The sequence below is a fragment of the Salminus brasiliensis genome, chromosome 8, assembly GCF_030463535.1.
Source record: "Salminus brasiliensis chromosome 8, fSalBra1.hap2, whole genome shotgun sequence".
In the NCBI taxonomy this organism is placed as follows: Eukaryota; Metazoa; Chordata; class Actinopteri; order Characiformes; family Bryconidae; genus Salminus; species Salminus brasiliensis.
The window spans coordinates 3,939,330-3,958,880 of NC_132885.1; the positions used below are offsets into that span (position 1 = coordinate 3,939,330).

A 19,551-nucleotide genomic window follows, 5' to 3' on the forward strand; every position below is an offset into this window, starting at 1 on the left:
TTGCATGACCTCAGCCACACGTGAACATAGTCGTAACCCTACTTTTAGTAAAGAACCCTTCCTGCATAGTGCTGCTGTCCTGTCGGGACGGGGTGCGGTTAGTCCAGCTAGCTGAACGGCCTCAACTGGAATGATGCTAGTCTAGGGTTAGATTTTAGCCTAGTGTGAATATCCGCTATTCTAATTGTGTTGGAGCCGTGTCTTTTACCTTGTCAACAAATGTATGTGTACAGGGGGCGCTCAAAGCGCAAATTGTATTTACAGCAGGGGTGTAAAATGAATTACACTCTGCACCTGTAGGGGGAGCCCTTTATTGCTGGTTAATTCTGTTTGGATGACTCGCAACCTTTTATTTTGTATTAATTTCGTATTTATTTTTTATGTATTAATTAAATAATGAAAATTAATCGTCTACTGTGTGTACATTTTTTTTTTTTTTTTTTTTACATGATTTTTTTTTCAAAAGCCAATAGGAATCTAGTTTTCCATTCAAATGAAAAAGGGCTGCTGCGATGAGTCTACGCTGAAGTCCGATGAGGTGTGAGGGGGAGAATTAGCTGAAGTGTTGAAGGGTCACTGCCGGCGATTCGGGTGTGATTACTGGTGCTAACAGCAGAAGCATGGAGGAGAACCAACAGCTTTACAGCTGTGCTTCAACAGTTCTTTACTAAAGCAGTTGGTTTATATAGAACCACGGCCATATTTGACACAAATGGACAAAAGTATTGGGACATCTGCTCATTCGCTGTTTCTTCTGAAATCAAGGCTGTTAATGAGTTTATCCTGCTTTTGTTGGAGTAACTGTCTCTACTGTCCAGGAAAGAAGAAGCTTTCTGATAGATTTTGGAGGAACATTGTTGTGCAGATTTGATTGCATTCAGCGCAAGCCTTAGTGAGGTCACCACCACACATGATCATCCCCAACTTCCCAACTCATCCTAAATATACTGGATGGAGCTGCACCATCAACCATCATTCCAGAGAACACAGCTCTTCCACTGCTCCACAGCAGCTCAATGCTGGGGGGCTTTACACCCCTCTACTAGCCCACGCCTGGCATTAGGCAGCATGGTGCCAATAGGGTCATGATGTTGATCTGCTTCAGAGTCCTATTCTATTAGCAATACAGGTACTAGAGAAGCTTTATATGAACACAAACCACAAATATTTGGACATATCGTTTAGCCCTTCAGATTGGTGCTACAGCGATGATCAGAGGTACAGAGGAACAGACAATAAGATAGCAGTGCTATCTTTAGCAGTAGATAGCGGAGGGAGCACAGAGTGTGTGTGTGTGTGTGTGTTAAAGGGTAGAGTAGCTGCCTGAAGCTGTTCTGGGACTGGAGTGATGACTGTGATGAAGGAGGCTGCTATTAATCTAATGAAGAGTCGTTTCACCATTCGTCTCCACTAAAGCCCCACTGCTCACTGTACTGAGTTATAGAGGAGTACCGGCCGCCGCCTAACCTGCCCGTGTTTTACGAGCTGTCATTAGCTGCACTTCAGCCTGTCAGCGTAGATTTGTAGCTCCCTCGCTCTCTCGCTCTCTCTCTCTCTCGCTCTCTCTCTTTATCTCTCGCTCGCTCTCTCTCTCTCTGAGCGTGGCCTGCTTGTTGTTGCGCCTCTGTTTTGTGAGTAAACACTACAGATGATCTGGAGACGACTGAATGAAGCTGCTTCTGGTTTTGGTTTGGATTCTGAGAGCTGGTGCAGGCTGAGGGCTCGCCTCCAGGGATTTGAGAGAAAGAGAGGACCTGCAGTATTTATCCAGCACTCTCTCCGTCATTTCCTCTCTGGGTTAAAGCTGCTGGAAAACCTTTTTCCTTTCTGGAGCACTTTTCTGGAGGCACTGTCTGTCTACTTGGAATTACTGAGTTTTTAGGTGTTCTGACACTCTGGCTAAGAGTCCTGGTACTGAAACATTGTTTCCCCTGCTGTAAAGATCTGACTAATCAGCACATTAACTCCCCAGACAGGGGGTGAACTATTCAGTTATTCAATGTGAGAGATTATTCAGTAGCCGGTATGAACGATTCTGTATCTGCTATTAAATATTGAGGATCTGCTATGAATTTTTTGGCTCCCACTATAAATAATTTGGTATCTACTATGGGTTCAGTATCAACTATAAATTCTTAGGTTTTAGATAGATATGGTGTCCACAGACTTTTGGACATATTGTATGTATATAGTGTACCTGCAGCATTGGCTGACCAGCCTCAGGGTTAATGCGTCCGCAGCTGATTTCAGTTCATTTGCGCCATCACCTCTGTTGGTTTTGAGCTGCAGTGCTGAACATACGGAATGATGTGGGGTCCTAAGATTAATGCGCTGTACGTTATCTGGTTGTGGATTCTCGAGGGTGTGATGTGGATTTGGTTTGGGGTTCCTGAAGTCTTTTTCCTGAGGTCTGAGGAGGGAGAGGAAATGAAACGGCCTCCTCGGCAGATGCTCGGAGACGGGGAGGATATGAAGAGATGACTGTTCTTGTCTTCTGATGGAGTAATAGAAGCTAATGGGATTGTGTTATTTTCATTTAGTGGTTTTTGAAGAGCAGATGGTGGGCCGTCTCTGGAAGCTCTTGTCTCTCCTACATTCGCTCCACTTCCACTGTCTTTGTCTCTTATGTTGACTCACGATTTCTGTCATTTTTTTCTCTCTTACTGTCTCTGTCTCGTCCCTGTCCAACTCGTCACTTTCATACAGCTCAGTTTTAGCGGTCACTTCTTCTTTATCCTTAAAAAGAAATTATAATAAAATAAAGGTGATTTCTAGTGTTGCACCGATACTGTATTGGTATCTGCACCGATACTGACACTTACACACTGTATCAGTATCGGCAATAGAGAGCACCGATACCATGAAGCTTATTATTTTTATTTTTTTTTCTTTCAATTTTTTATTTTTTTATGTTTTTTATTTTTCTTCATAGGAAATGTTGGTTTGCAGACTTTATAAAACCAATTCTTCAAACAACCAGTAAACTGACTTTTAATGGAACTTTTAGCACTTTTTTTTCTTGTGTTGTTTTCGGTTCTAAAACTAAAAGTTGGATGGAGTTTAGTATCTTTTTACGTAGAGACGTGTACATGTAATAAAATGTGAATTTTAAACACCAAATAAAAAGCAGTTTGGTCGAGCTTAGCAAGATTATGCTTCCCTGCATTGTGGCGATTTTCATTGTTTCAGAGCTCAGACTCTTCAAATGTGCAGTTCCTCAGCCAGTACATGCTGCTCTCTGTAAGGAGTATCAGGATTTATTGCCATGTATTGAGTATTTCAGTCCGAGTTGGTTTGGTATCTGTACTCGGTATTGGCAGATACTTGAAAATCTGGTTTCGGAAAGAACAAACGTGGTATCTGTGAGCCCTGGGGATTTCAAATGGTTCTTTAAAGGATACCATAGAAACCGTTTATTTTCTTTGTATATTTTATTATATTTTATTTTATTTTTTTGCTGAAATTTTCCCCATTTTCTCCACTTCCCTGTAAACCCACCCATCCGTAGCTCCCTCTAGCACGAGTCATGCTCCCGACACCAGGATGGTAAGGACTTAACACACCAGTCTTCCGATACGTGTGATTGCAGCCACCGCCCTTTTTCCACCTGCCCACCTCCACAGCACTAGCTAACAGACGCATGTGCCGGCCAACGTTGCTTAAAAGTGCCGAGGGGAGAGGTGGCAATCTCCCCGATTGGCTGGACGGAGCACGGCCAGTTGTGCTCTCTCAGACTCCGGCTGCTGATGGCAAAGAGGCTTGACTGTCATGTATTTGCGCATTAGATCTCTGAGCCGCCCGGAGCCCAGAGTGACGAGTGCCTTCGCTCTTACATATTAAGGGTAAAGGGTTCTTTGAGTGATGCCATAGAAGAACCATGTTTGTAATGGGGACGTACTTGTGTGTGTGAGGTTCCTGGAGCAATGCCATAGAAGAACCACTTATAGAGATGTGAGGGTGTGAAGATCCCTTGTGTTATGTAGCACCTTTATTTTTAAATGTGAAGGTCGCACAGCTGCAGGACGTGCATAAACCTGTGTTGGTCTAAAGGCCGTTTATAATGCTCTGCAGTATCTTTCATAACACGCCAGTGAACAGTTGATGGGCTGTCGTTAGGGAAGTGTGACCGCTGTTATTCTCTATACTGGGGGATGCATCGGTCCATCTTTTTCTGTTCCGATACAGAGACCGATACATGAATTTTGCATATCGGCTGATACCCGATACCGATCCGATACCATTGTAGAATTAATAAATCATATATCTGACCGTCTGAGAGACACTTAAGGCCTCGGGATTGACATAATCATTACTTTATAAATCATACTATAACACAAACACAGGTATTAATGATGAACTGTGCTGGACCTCGGCTCAGTGCTGTCTGAGCTCAGGACTTTTATTCTGAAATTGGAAGTCTGTGAGACTAAAGAGGAGCGAGCAGCCCCTCCCTCCTCGGTTCTCCTTATATGGAAGATGAGCTGGATTACTGGCTGATAGCTGATGACGGGTCGAGGGGACCATGCTGGTCAGATAGGGGGAGTCTTGCTGGTTGCTGTGATCTGTGTATGATGTCTGTAGGTTACTCTGATCCTGGGTTATGAAGCCTAGAAAACCGGCGGTGCGAGAATCGGGTTCCGTGAATAGATCGGTCCTTTGGATCAGACTAATTATCTGATACCTGATCCTGCTGATTTTGTTAGTATCGGGGCCGATGTCTGATCCCAGTGTTAAATCGATGCCTCCCTACTCTACACCGTTTTTGGATTATGCAAATGATGGTTGGTCTTTTTCAGCATTAATATTTAAGAATGTTGAATAGGATGTGTGTTGTGACTAGAGGAGCTGTTAACACAGTAGTAGGCAATGAAATACTAAAGCTCCCCAAAAAAAGGACTGGATGGAGCACCACCACCATCCATCATTCCAGAAAACACAGCTCTTCCACTGCTCCACAGCAGCTCAATGCTGGGGGGCTTTACGCCCCTCTACTAGCCCACGCCTGACATTAGGCAGCATGGTGCCAATAGGTTCATGTTCATCTTCTCCACAGAGTCCTATTCTATTGGCAGTACTTCTCTACAGAGACTATGGACTATGGTGTCTACAAACATTTGGACAGAGTTTGAGACGTCCTCAACTCTTCAGACCAAGCCCTGCATGTCTTTGGGAAGCTCCATTGAGCCACAGGTGCAGGAGCCGGAGTGCTAAACTCCGCCCTCTCTGAGGGGGTAGTCCTCTGTTTTCTGGACCACTGGAGCTCCAGCTGTAGCCGGAGACCTGTCAAAGACCCCAGACCCCACAGCTTAAGGAGAATCCCTGATGCCACCAGTTGGGTTCTTCCCCTTTTACTTTGGTGTGCTTCACCTCTCCACACAAAGGAGGAGGATGAGGATGATGATGGATGGAGGCATTAGGGAGGCTAATGAGCGAATCAGTGACCTGTTCTGGGGCGGCCATTTATCCTCATACAGGCTGTGACGCACTGAGTCGATGTAATTAGCCTGAGGACATTGGCAAAACAGGCATTAGCCCACTACAGAAACGTCAATGTCTCGACATCTTTGGGTAGCGTGGAGCTTCAGGAGTAGGGCTACAGCTTACGGTTATACACCATAGGTCCAAATATTTGTGGACACCCATTATAAGGAATGCATTCAGCTACTTTACATCAACTGAATCATATTGGTTCAGTTCTGAATTGAATCAACAACACTGAGAATTGTCAGGTCAGTAGTGAATCAGAGTGAATTATATTTGAGTCTTAGTGGATCAGGCATGAATTGAATTGTATCTGATGAGTAGTGAATCAAAATAAACTGAATCTGATTGGATCAGGTCTGAATCATATGAACACTGGAAATTGGGACTGAGATTTGTAGTGAATCAAAGTAAAATGTTCAATTTAACTAAAAAACTTACACGCCTAGTCATGGATCTTGACTGGTGGACTGGAACAGGCATGAATTGAATCATATCAATGCTAAAAAATCATCAGTATCATCAGTACCAGTATCAGGTCAGTAGTGAATCAAAATAAACCGAATCTTACTGGATCAGGTCTGAATCGTATTCCAACACTGGGAATTGGGACTAGGATCAGTAGTGAATCAAAGTGAATTATGTTCAGTCAGGCTTGAATTGAATTGTATTGATGCTGAGCTGAATTGATGCTGATTCACCCTCCTAGTCATGAACCTAGACTGGTTCTTTCCTGGACCAAACGCATGTTTACAGGATGCGGGACGCAGTAATGTGAGCAGGGAGTTGTTCCACTTTCCTGTTCATCTTCATCTGCTGTAGCCCACGTTCATCTGCAGACTTCTCACAGTTCAGTCCTGGACCTTCTCCGATTTCAGCAGTGTGGCCCATATACACGTCTGGTCTGGAGATGGATAGCGCGCTGGCTTCTCTCTGTGGTGTGTGTGTGTGTGTGGTTGGTGTTAAGGAATCAATAAGCCGATGGTGTTGTAGTGGAGATGAGCAGAGAGGGTCTGGGAGCACAGCAGCCTGTCAGGGTTCCTGCTGGGCTCCTGTGGCCGAACTGGAAGGAAATGTTGGGCAGACAATCAAGTTTACACTCTGAATTACACGCCAAGACCTGCCTGCTGTCTGAAGCTTGCTTCTTTGGTTTTCTCCTGGAGCTCACACTCTTACAGACTTGCTTAGGTGGTCTCGATATAAGGGTGGGTAGCGAAATCAGCCAGTCATTCAGTTAATATGTTAAACGGTCAGTCTGGCTGACTGAACAGCAGCAGCTGCTGTTGACTAGCTGCTCTCTCAGACACAAGATGTTTGGTCAACCCGTGTCTGTAGAAGGGCTGGGCGATATGGTAAAGATGCTATATCACAATATACACAATATTTATCACGATACATGTAATCACACACTAAATCCATCAGTAGCGACAGATTCAGATCCTCTCCCGTACTGAACACAGATTTATTCTCAATTATAATGTTGATTATAAATCACTGTGTTCAGTATAGATGATCTAAATTCATTTAGTCGTGATAAATATCATGTATCGTGAAAAAGGTCTTTAAATATCATGATATAGTATTTTGACCATATCGTCCTATGCCCAACCTTAAATATCTGCTTGCTTACAGTACTGCACTGTATAAACTCGTAACTCCTGTACTGTTATGTGCATCAGCAATTGATTTAATCATGTTTTAGGTGTGTGTGTGTGTGTGTGTGTGTGTGTGTGTGTGTGTGTGTGTGTGTGGAGTTAGTAAAGTAAGAACTTAATCGTACGGTCTAACTACAGTTTGACTGGCCATATGACAATAACACTGGTGAATCTGGTAGACTGGGGAAGGTGTGTTTAATTATGAAGCTCTTTTCGCATGTAAAGGAAATTCACACTGCTTTATCTTACAAGCAGAATAAAGCAGCAAAGCATAAATTAACAACCATTACAATTAACAGCTTTGCTATAAAAAGTATATAATATATATAATATAAAATTATATTATAAACAGACTAGAGATTCAATTATACCACCTATTTCTGTCCTGATAATTTTCACACCTGGAGCTTCAGCCTATACTGATTTTTATATTTTATAATATTATATATATGTGTGTGTGTGTGTGTGTGTGTGTGTGTATTATTATAAATAATATGTATATTATTTTTTTAAATGGATAAACTATGGAATATCTAAGCCAGTGTGATTAATAACACCTATTCAGGTCACTACCTAGATCAATACTATGGGTATTTTTCTTTCTTTGTATATGTATTTATTTTTATCCTATATTCCACATATGAATCAGTGTGGCTTGTGTGAGACTGGTTAAAAAGCTAAAGCTGCATCACTGATTAAATTGTAGATCATATTTGAACAGTTTATAACAGTTTTGTTGACTAACTGGATCATGTTTGAGTGAAAGCACTGATGGAACCTGTCTGTTTGTCTGTCTGTCTGTCTGTCTGTCTGCAGAAGGAGCTGTGCAACATGATCCTGGACTGCTGCGCTCAGCAGAGGACCTACGAGAAGTTCTTCGGCCTCCTGGCCGGGGTGAGTCTGGTCTTCCTTTCTGTTTTCTGAGATGCTGCAGGATTCTCTCTCTGGAGCTTTCTAATGTGTGTATAATGAGTGTTTTGGGTAACTGTAAATAGCTAAATTATTAAATAAAAGAAACAAATTAAAAAGAAATGTATTGTTGGACACAAGGGCAGCAGTAGCCTTATTACAATTATTGATATATGAATAATTATTTTTGTAATAATATGAATACTGTTGTAATTTATAATACTAATATAATTTATAATATTTATAGAATGGCAATTATTATTATATTGTACTGTAATTCAATTTAATGTGTGCAATAATATTCCATATTTATTCTCAGTTATTACCACTATGCCACTTTGCTAAATTAATGTAAATTATATATATTTACATTTCAAGTTTTCCCTTTTTTTTTTTTTTTCCTATATTTATTTTATTTATTTTATAGAGTGTTTATTTTATAGTGTGTTTATTCTTACACAAACGATTGCAGCTGTAACAACTAATTTCCCTCCTGGGATCATTAAACTATTCCTGATTCTGATATATGGATTGCTGTTGCACAGTTTGGTTCACACTGTGGTTTGGAGCTCAACTTTCTGTACCCCATGATTTAATGAGTTGATAAATATAATAATAAAAGGCCAGAATATCGGAAACACTTCATTTTCAATCGTTTATTATTACCCCAGTCATTCCATCTCCAAAATGTTACATTTACAACAGGAGGAGAAAAAAAACCTTCTTAGGGATGTACCGATCGGGTTACATATACCCCCCCCCCTCCGATCCGATCCAATGCTCTTAACACTGAGTAATAGCAGATACTGATCTGATCTCGGTGTGTGTATAAATAATCCAGCTCCACAGTTAGATCAGACGAGCTGCTGATTAACGGGTTCAGTAAAATCCTTTATTTTCAGTCTCAGTTATAATCAGACTTTCTGGACTGACTGATTTAGTTTAGTCGAGACTTTTCTTAAAATGATGTTTTATAGTGTTTAATATCTTATAATCCAGTCTGATCTCCTCCCTGACCAATCAGCTCCCAGCTCATTTACAACACTGCAGTCTGATCACTTCCTGTGTGTGTGTGTGTAAGTGTGTGTGTAGTGGTACACACACTGCACTGATATCTGTGGTTGTTGGTCTACTGGTGTGTAATAACTGGTTTATAGCGTGTGTGTGTGTGTTAGCATTAGCGTTAGCCTCCACTCGGTTCTGAACGGGTTCTTCAGTGCTGGTTTATAAACAGAGAAAGGCGAGCTCCGGTTCTGCGGTTCTCCCGCTGGTAAAACAGCGTTTCAGTGAGAGTTTTATAAAGGGTCAGATATTATGGTCTGTTTTCAGGTTCCACTGTAAAATAGCTCCACACTGCAGAACCTCGACTCATTTATTTACCTTCTACCGTCTATTAATAGCGTCTTCAGGAGGTTAGCTGGAGCTCTGAACGCTGCAGTAAAAACATCCTCGGAACTGGACTGGGGTTAAAATAGCGGAGACCCAAATTTGAAAATATGCTCTGGATCAGATCGGATCAGATAGAATCATCCCTGCTTTCAGTGTGTGATTGTTTTTCACTCTGGGTTCTACTCTGTTTTGGGGTGCAGAGGTTCTGTCTGCTGAAGAAAGAGTACATGGAGAGTTTTGAGGCCATCTTCCAGGAGCAGTACGACACCATCCACAGACTGGAGACCAACAAACTGCGAAATGTGGCCCGGATGTTCGCGCACCTCCTCTACACCGACTCTGTCCCGTGGAGCGTGAGTGGCCATAACGACTTCACTTTAAAACCCATTTACTGATTCAGCATTCAGTCCTGCCTAATAAAGTAATGCATCCCTCCAGCTATAATCCTGTTTGACTTTACAGCTCCTCACATAGTGCTGGAGCCGGTATTGATTTCCTGGCGGAGGCCTTTAACCAGTTAACGGCTCTTTTCCCTTCTTTTTTGTGTGGAATTGCTTTGCCTTGAGGAGAAACAAATCGTTCTGAATTTCTTCCAGGTCCTGGAGTGCATAAAAATGAGTGAGGAGACCACGACGTCGTCCAGTCGCATTTTCGTGAAGATTCTCTTCCAGGAGCTGTGTGCCTACATGGGGCTGCCGAGGCTGAACGAGAGACTGAAAGACATGTGAGTACGGGACTACAAACGGTACAGTGGCACTATGATCAGAGGGTCGCTGGCTCGAATCCCGGTCATGCTGTGGCCCTGAGAGAACACAGTTGGCCTTGCTCTCTCCCCACGACCCTTCACTGCGGTGTTGGCCGTCACTGGCGACTGCAGGCTGGTGCGCTGGAGTCCGGGTCTGGTGGCGCAGTGGTTGGTCACCCGTTGGTGTTGCTTTGGGGGCGTGGGTTAGTCCGCCCTTATTAGTGTAGGGGGCATCGCTTGCGATTGGGGGGGGAAAGGGGAGTACTACAGGTTAGGTAAATGTTGGTCCAAATTGGGAAGGAAAGGGGTGAACTCTGCTAGTTCTAGGTTGGGGTGTGACGGTACATAGAAGTCAGGGTTCGGTTCGTGCTGTTTAGTTTATCCAAAAGTTGAAATGAGGTGGAAATGGCCAGAATGTCGGAAACACTAAATAGCAGACCTACAGTGCTAGACTTTGGTGACCTCAGACACGAGAGGGTCTAGAAGACTTGGCGGACGACCTCAAGGACTGGATTTGGGTGGAGGATGTAGCAGACTTGTGGGGAAGGACCTAGGGTGCTAGACTTGGGGGACCTCAGACAAAGGAAAGGGTCTAGAAGACCAAGTGGACGACCTCAAGGACTGGATTTGGGTGGAGGGTATAGTCGACTTCTGGAAGGGCCTAGTGGATTTGTGGGGAAGGGCCTAGGAAGCTAGGGGAATACATGTATCCCTATGGAGCTGGAAGCTTGTTTACAGGTATGCCGTTCTCTGTGTAAGTGGCCACGTCTGTGTCTGTATTGTGTGCAGGACTTTGCAGCCTTTCTTTGAGGGCCTTTTCCCACGTGACAACCCGAGGAACACCAGATTTGCCATCAACTTCTTCACTTCCATCGGTCTCGGCGGACTGACGTAAGAGCTCTTTGCAAGTCTTGAGTGGACTGTAGTCTTACTTGCCCAGTTTCTTGTGTGTGCTAATGTGTGCTCTCTCTCTCCTTCTCTCTCTCTCTCTCTCTCTCTCTCTCTCTGTAGCTTAATATACTTTGTGGATGTAATAGTGGCCATAGGGGATGATGATGATGATTGAGGGTAATAAAAGGCACCCATCACTTCTGTATTTTCTCTTTCTAACAGGGATGAACTGAGAGAACACTTGAAAAACGCTCCTAAGATGATTATGACCCAGAACCAGGATGTGGAGTCGTCAGACTCTTCCTCATCTTCCTCCGACTCCTCCTCTGACAGCGACAGCTCGGACAGCGACAGTGACTCAGACTCCTCCAGCGACTCTGATGACTCCTCCAGCAGCTCCAGCTCGGGTATTCCCTACAGCCTATCTACAAAAAAATACCCAGATTCCTTATGTAAATAGGTTTCCCATCTCTCTAGCTCCTCCCACAAGTATAGTCTGCTTCCCTTATATCTTCTAAACCCTCTCCCAAGACTCTGCCTCGAATCTGCTACATCCTACATCCAAGTTCTTTAGGTCCTCTCCCATGTCTTCTACACCCTCCCGTCTGAGGTCCTCCCCCAAGTCTCCTAGGCCCTTTCCCACAAATCCCCCCCCCCTTAAAGTCTTGTCGACTAGGCCCTTCTATAAATCTGTGACATCTGCCACCCAAGTCCTAGTCTTTTAGACCTTCCACAATCTCTGAGGTTGTCCCAAAGTCTAACTCCCTAGACTCTGCTACACCCAACTCACTATAGCTTCCTAGGCCCTTCCCCACAAATCCACTAGGCCCTTCCAGAAGTCGACTCCTCCACCCAAATCCAGTCCTTGAGGTCGTCCGCCAAGTCTTCTAGACCCTCTCGTGTCTGAGGTCCCCAAAGTCTAGCACTGTAGGTCTGCTATACCTCCACCCAAATCTCCCAAATCAGTCCTCTAGAGGGTTCTCCACCAAAGTCTTCAAGATCCTCTATTATCGTTTAGGTACTCCCCAAATGTAGTCCCCAGACCCTCCCCTCACGCTCTCTCTTTAAAGTACCCCATGCCCTTGTACGGATCTCCCAGGCCCTCCCCCACGCCTAATAATTCCTCTCCTAAGCCAAACCACATTCACTTTTCTATTTTTTTAGAAGATTCTTAGCCTTTTAAAAGCAGCAGATCCCCTCATGATGATGAAATATGAAAATATTCCATATCTACATTTGGCTAATCCTCCCAAAAACCCTCCCTTACCAAGAAAAGGTGGATTACTCTGTTTGAGTGTTTTGGGAGAACAGCAATCAGCCATGTTCCAACACAAGGAAGTCTAAACAAAGATAGTAATACTAATCTGTGTGTGTGTGTGTGTGTGTGTGTGTGTGTGTGTGTGTGTGTGTGTGTGTGTGTGTGTGTGTGTGTTCCTGTGTTTTCTGCACTGTGATGTGTGCTCTTCCTGTAGTTAGCAAGGCTTTGTAGCTGATCTGAGTGTGTGCCTCAGATCCGTGTCTCTAATCATCTTGTTTAGCAGTGCGCAGTAAACACAGCCACTTACAGCCAAAAGAGCTGCATCAGATTCCCAGCCTCTCCTCCACCTTCTGAAATGGCAGGTGTTTGCTTTGTGGTGGATGTAACGCTGTAATAAGATTTAGACGACGGTTGCACACAGACGACGAGCCGCAGGCTCTCAGTGATGGCTTTGTTGATTATTTCAGAGCTGAAACTGTTCAGCGTTGCTGAACTCTTAATAAATCATATGAAGGTAAAGGGCAGCTCTGAGCCGCTGAGAACGTCGAGGGAGATTACTCTGAGCTTCCTTCCCTTCTCTGTACACAACTTTAGCTTGTTGTTGTTTTGTGTAGAAACTGATTGCGGCTCGGTTGATCTGAGCGCAGTAATGTTGGGCAGGGCTGAGGAGTTAGCACCGATCTGCAGTAATGGGCTTTTTGAGCCTCTTTAATGATGTATTGTTCTGAAAATGGACTCAATCACACTAGTAGTCTGCTTTTTCCTCCCTGACTCTTCTAACGAGGAGGAAAATTGATTGCTAATGTACACAAGATGCACTGTTTTCCACTCATTTACCCAACAGCACACAAACGCTCCACTGTTCGAAGAGTTACTCACTCAGATTAGGGATGCATTGACATTTACTCAAGTGAAAGTGGCACTGCAATTAGCCTTCGTTCATTTTCATTCAAATAGGGTAGAAGTGCAATGTGTTTCAATGTGTCCTTTAAAGTCTGGATCATCTGGAACTTTAGAGTGTGTTTATACTTGTATTTGGGTTCTCTTGGTCCGAAATCCAGTCCTGGTTCGCTCTGCATTCATAAATTTAGGGGCCTTCCTCACAGGTCTGCCACATCCTCTCTCCAAGTCTACTCCCCGAGGCAAAGTCTCCTTCCCCACAAACCCCCTAGGCCCAGTCCACCCAAATCCAGTCTTCTAGGAGATCCTCCACAATCTCTGAGGCACTCCCCGGTCGTAGCCCCCAGGCCCTCTCCACAAGCTCTCTCCTTAAAGTACCCTATGCCCTTTTACAGGTCTTCCCAGCCCTCCCTTACGCCTGATGATTCCTCTCTCAAGCTGAGGCACATTCACTTTTATGATTTCTGAAGATGCTTAACCTTTTGAGGGCAGCAGATCCCCTCATGATGATGAAATCTGAAAATAGTCCATATCTACATTTGGCTAATCCTGCCAAAAAAAACCAAAAAAGGTGGATTTCTCTGTTCGAGTGTTTTGGGAGAACCGTAATCATCCATGTTCCAACTCAAGACCGTGGAAGTCTAAACAAAGAAAAGCTGGAATGCTATGTTGCTACATTTTAGTGCTGGTGTCCTTTGCATTCATACTGACGTGTCTGCAATCCAACCAAAATTAGGGGGAGGGGGAAAGGTGGCGTATAAAAGAAGGCTGCAAGTAGAGGTCTGCACAAGGCAGGTGAAGGAAAAATCGAACTGCTGGACCTGTTTTAAGCCATTCTTATTAAATCAGTATTAAACCACATTTCTTCTTTGCCTCAAAGCGACGTTAATATTATAGCTATCAAATGGAAATGTAACGTTACTGTGGCTGCATCCAGAAGTGCACACGTTTCTAGTGGCTAGTGTTGAAACACTGTGTAGTAGTGTGGTAGATATGTGTGGTTTGGGACACAGCCCCACTAAACGTACAGAATTGTGGGCGGGTCTGCATGGAGACTCGCCAGTGCTCAACTGTAGCTGCTAGAACGACGGTAATGCAATCCTCTTGTGACATCACTTCCTGCATTTAGTTCGTATTGTGTTACTTATACTTCATGAGGGAACCGCACCAGACTCAGGTGGGCTTAGTCCGCTTGTTAGGTGCACGCCAGGGTTGGATAGGCAGCGTTGGCACTAGTAAACCACACTAACAGAGCGATATCACATAAGCACACCCTAAATGTATATGAAGACAGACGGTGTGTCATCTACTCCAGGTTTGGTGGCAGATGCATCATTGGATCATTAAATTAATGATCATTATCATTGATCATTATCATTGGATCATTTATTAGGGCATTGGGCTGTGGGGTTCTCTGGAGTGATGGAGCTCCATCCAGTGCACCTCTGTTTGGGCTAAATGCACTTAAATTCAGTGGTCCAACATCTAGTGTGCAGCCTTTTTTTTCTTAGAAGAGTAGAAGCTGTTCCTGCAGGATCTGTCCTTGATTTCAGAAGAGATGCTGCACCAGCGATGAAATCTCGGTGTTGAGAGTTGAGAAGTAGAGGCCAGATTAAAGGTCTGTGTACTTCTGCAGCGGTCATCGCTGACAGCTCCACAAACTACAGAAAGAAATTAGTGTAATTAATGCAGTGGCTCTAAAATGAGGCAAAACGGATGAAATGAGCAGTATCACACACACACACACACATGCGCACACACACACACACACACACACTCACTCTCAAAGGCAGAGTTATGCAGTTGTGACCTGGTTGTAGGCTGTGTTGGTCCGTAGTGAAGTCCCGCTGGCAGGGTTCTGAAGAGAACACACAATTCTGCAGGCTCTGGTTAACCACACAGTCTGTCATCAGCAAACATCACACACACACTCCCATACACACTCCCATACACACACACACACACTCCTACTACATCAGAACTGTCATTGAGTGACCTCCTTTCCCCTCATCACCCTCGAAATGGCAGAACCCTTTTGGCACTGGATTGTCATTTTCCTTATTCAACCCACACTTCTACACTCTTTGGTCGCTACGAGGCTAATGTGGCTCACAAGTAATGGAAACGTATACCCCACCAATTAGCATAGTGCTAGCTGCAGGTATAAACCGTCTCACACTCCTCAAACCGTGCAAAGGTCTTTAATAGACTTGCTGATGTGGTTTGCACGTCAAGCATTTCTATTGGTCCATTTATCACGAATGCATGATAAAGAACAACTGCCAGTGGACAAAAGTATTGAGCTTCTGTTGGAGTAACTGTCTCTACTGTCTAGTGAAGAGGGCTTTCTACTAGATTTTGGAGGAGCATTGTTGTGAGGATTTGGTTGCATTCAGCAACAGGAGCATTAGTGAGGTCAGGATGTTGGATGATCACCACCCCACCTCACCATACCCAACTCCATACCCAACACCATACCCAACTATAATTGGATGGAGCTCCATCATCCATCATTCCAGAGAACACAGTTCCTCCACTGCTCCACAGCAGCTCAATGCTGGGGGGCTTTATACCCCTCTACTAGCCCACGCCTGGCATTGGGCAGCATGGTGCCAACAGGTCCATGATAGGTTTATCTGCTCCAGAGAGTCCTATTCTATTGGCAGTAGTTTTCTACATAGTTTTCGACAAGCTGTTTGTGTTTGCATTTGCACATCTTTCAGGAGTGTGTGTGTGTGTGTGTGTGTGTGTGTGTGTGTGTGTGTGTGTATAAATATACATGCGTGTATATAGATGTGTGTGTGTATAAAATGTATTTAATCTCAGTGTAAGTATTGCACTTTTGTTGGACTGCATTAAGAGTAAGAGGGGATTTTTGGGGCATCCTTGCAGTGCTAAGCTGACTGATTATATAATAGATGATGTAAGGGGATTTTGTTCACTTTGCATACATGGGGTTTGTCTGGAATTGATGTTGAAAAAGTGGTTTTGACTGACTGTAGCTGCTATGAGAACATAGAAACCCTCTTCAAATTACATTCATTAGGGTCCAAGCACTACACACCATTTTGAACCCAGTAGCTCAATGGCTAATGTCTTTAGAATAGGCGTGAGCTCTCCAGAGGGGATGTCTGCCTGATTTTGTACACATCAAAGTTTTAAGAAATATGCAGGTCATCCACTTCTGAAGATTTTGAGTTTTGAGCTACTTTGGTCCATAATGATGGTGTGCAGTGGGTGACCATCATCATCCATGATGGAGAGCAGTTTGTGAGTCTAAGTCTACACCAACCACTGACCGAGCTCATCTGACCAGCCGGTCGAGTCGCATCTCGTCTCTTCCTCCCCAGCACACCACGGCATAGAACAGACAGCTGGACATCTCCGTCTGGTAGAACATCTGCAGGAGCTTCCTACAGATGTTGAAGGACCCCAGCCTCCTTAGAAAGTAGAGCTGGCTGTGGCCCTTTCTGTACAGGGCTCATATATGATGGTTAATGTTTTTAGAATGACTTCAGTTTAGAATAGGGGTGAGGTCTCCAGAGGGGATCTCCTCCTGATTTTGTACACGTTGGCTTTGGTGTAGTAAACATCAAATTTTTAAGAAATATGCATGTCATCCACATTCTGAAGATTTTGTGGGTATTTTGACAGTTGCTGACCTCAATGGCCTCAAACCTCCATATTTCCAAATACTACATAAATGCAGCAGCTGCCACCAGTTTTGGTTTCAGAATGTAGCAGATTTGACATTTTTTAGATTCTAGATGTTTTCTTCTAGGAACAAGGCTGTCAGACTCTTGTTACAGTTGATTGGTTTCTGAGCTTGTCAGCTTTTTCACTTCTCTTGAGTTCACTTCTCTTAACAGCAACTGTTGCAGAGCGCTGTTTCTGACCGATTTCTGTGTTTTTGATCCTCCTCAGACTCCGACGCAAAACACAAGAAAAAAGCCTCCCAGCGAGAGAAGAAGAAGGAGCAGAAGAGCTCTAAGCGAAGGCCTCCTGTGGAGGAGCGGCCCAACCGAAGACGGGATAAAAGCAGCAGTGAAGAGCGCGAGAGTCCTGACGAACGTCACAGAGAGGCAAACCGTCGGAGGAGAGAGGACAAGTCACCCCTGGGACGAGAACGTGCGAGAAAAGACTCTCCAAATGCACAAGAGCGTGCACGAAAGGCGTCACCTGAAGCCCGACAACGTACTAGGAAAGATTCTCCAGTTTCACGACAGCGAACAAGAAAGGACTCCCCTAATCCAAGAGAATCTATGAGAAATGATTCGCCAAATCCGAGACGGCGCAGGAGAAGTGAATCGCCTAATCCACAAGGAAGTAGTGGTTCACCCAGTCTGAGAGAACGTACTCGAAAACTCTCGCCTGATCCACGAGATCGCAGAAGAGGGGGCTCGCCCGATCCGAAAGATCGCAAAAGAGGGGGCTCGCCCAATCCGAAAGATCGCAGAAGAGGGGGCTCGCCCGATCCGAAAGATCGCAGAAGAGGGGGCTCGCCCGATCCGAAAGATCGCAGAAGAGGGGGCTCGCCCGATCCGAAAGATCGCAGAAGAGGGGGCTCGCCCGATCCGAAAGATCGCAGAAGAGGGGCCTCGCCCGATCCGAAAGATCGCAGAAGAGGGGCCTCGCCCGATCCGAAAGATCGCAGAAGAGGGGCCTCGCCCGATCCCAAAGATCGCAGAAGAGGGGGCTCACCCGATCCAAGAGGACGAAGTGGAAGTGGTTCCCCTGATCCAAGAGATCGTAGAAGAGGGGGCTCACCCGATCCCAAAGATCGCAGAAGAGGGGGCTCACCCGATCCAAGAGGACACAGTGGAAGTGGTTCCCCTGATCCAAGAGATCGTAGAAGAGGGGGCTCACCCGATCCGAAAGATCGTAGAAGAGGTGGCTCACCCGATCCAAGAGGACGCAGAAGTAGTTCACCCAATCCTAGAGAACGTAGAAGAGGTGGCTCATCAAACCCAAGAGAGCGTAAAAGAAGTGCTTCACCCAGTCCAAAAGAACGTCAAAGTGCTTCACCCAGTCCAAAAGGACGTAGAAGAAACGGTTCCCCCAGTCCAAAAGAACGTAGGAGAGGTGGCTCTCCTAATCGAAAAGAACGTAAAGGAAGTTCTTCACCAAATCCAAAAGAACGTAGAAGTAGTTCACCCAGTCTGAGAGAGCGTAGAAGTAGTAGTTCGCCCAATCCAAGAGAACATAGTAGAAAAGGTTCCCCGAATCCACGAGAACGCGGAGGTTACAAGGACCAGCAGCACCCAAGGCATGAGGACGAAGACTCCAGGAAAAGCAGCAAGAACAGCTCCCAGGCGGAGCGCGACAGGGAGCGAAGGCGCCGGAGCAAAGAGAGGTCAAAGTCGCGAGAGAGGAGCCGCAAGGAGACGGACTCCAGAGACTCGTACAGGAACGGAGTGGAGAGGGAGGACAAGGAGAACCGATACAGAGAGTCCAGGAGGAGAGAGGAGGGCTCACCCAGGAGACGCAGATAACGGCCTACGGAACGAGAGAGAGGACGGAAATCTGAATCATCGTAGTAATCTTCACTGTGGCTTAGAGAAGTGTGCTCGCTTTCGCCAGCTGTACAGAACAACGCAGGCTTAAGGAACCCCTGGTTTTGGGGAGGGAGGGGCGGGGGTTGAGGGGGTGGGGGGGCGGTTCAAAAGGGGCGACTTGTTGATGTGCTGTTCGCATGTTAGTGGTGTCGCACGCTACAGCGCTAAGGGAATTCCCTGGAGGTTTTAAATTTGTAGGAAACTGTGACTTTTTGTATCTTCAAGGGTTATTTTGTATTTGTATGGTTTCCTCAAATGTTTTGTTTTGTTTTTTTTGTCTTTATAAAGTAATTAAAACAGTTGATTATTAAACATATGGCTTTTGTTTTAAATTGAAATTGGACTGGTTTAATCAATCTATTTGTTTTTAATCATTTATTTATTTATTTATTTATTTTAACCCAATCCCCATTAAAACTCCCTAGCTTATCACGGGCAGGATGAAGGCTAGCCCATGTCTCTTCAATGACGCATGTACAGTCAGTCACTGCCTTTTTTTCAACTGTCGATGATGCAGCATCACTAGGCAGCCAACCCGCTCTGAGGAAAGCCCGGCTCCCCAGCTCCTTACCGGACGCTCTGAGCTGACCGACATCACACTAGGAGTGATGTGGGGAGGACGGAGTGCCATCAACCCACCCCTGAGAGAGCAATGCCAGTTGTGCCCTCTCTGACTCCGGCTGCTGATGGCAAACAACATGACCTGGTGTTTCGAACCGGTCATCCCTGGTTTATAGTGGCAGCTCCCTGATCCTCTGGTATGTTTGA

General features: G+C 44.9%; 1 protein-coding gene across 1 annotated transcript in view; it reads left to right on the forward strand.

Moving 5' to 3' along the window:
• Positions 1 to 18,855, forward strand: part of cwc22 (CWC22 spliceosome associated protein homolog) — a 69,669-nt gene extending 50,814 nt beyond the window's left edge. The window contains exons 16-21 of the mRNA XM_072685406.1: positions 7,953 to 8,030; positions 9,635 to 9,787; positions 10,031 to 10,158; positions 10,969 to 11,070; positions 11,293 to 11,477; positions 17,153 to 18,855. Of these exons, the coding sequence (XP_072541507.1) occupies positions 7,953 to 8,030; positions 9,635 to 9,787; positions 10,031 to 10,158; positions 10,969 to 11,070; positions 11,293 to 11,477; positions 17,153 to 18,720 (2,214 nt within the window). The 3' untranslated portion in view covers positions 18,721 to 18,855. The remainder of the gene's footprint in view (positions 1 to 7,952; positions 8,031 to 9,634; positions 9,788 to 10,030; positions 10,159 to 10,968; positions 11,071 to 11,292; positions 11,478 to 17,152) is intronic.
• Positions 18,856 to 19,551: the final 696 nt, after the last annotated feature.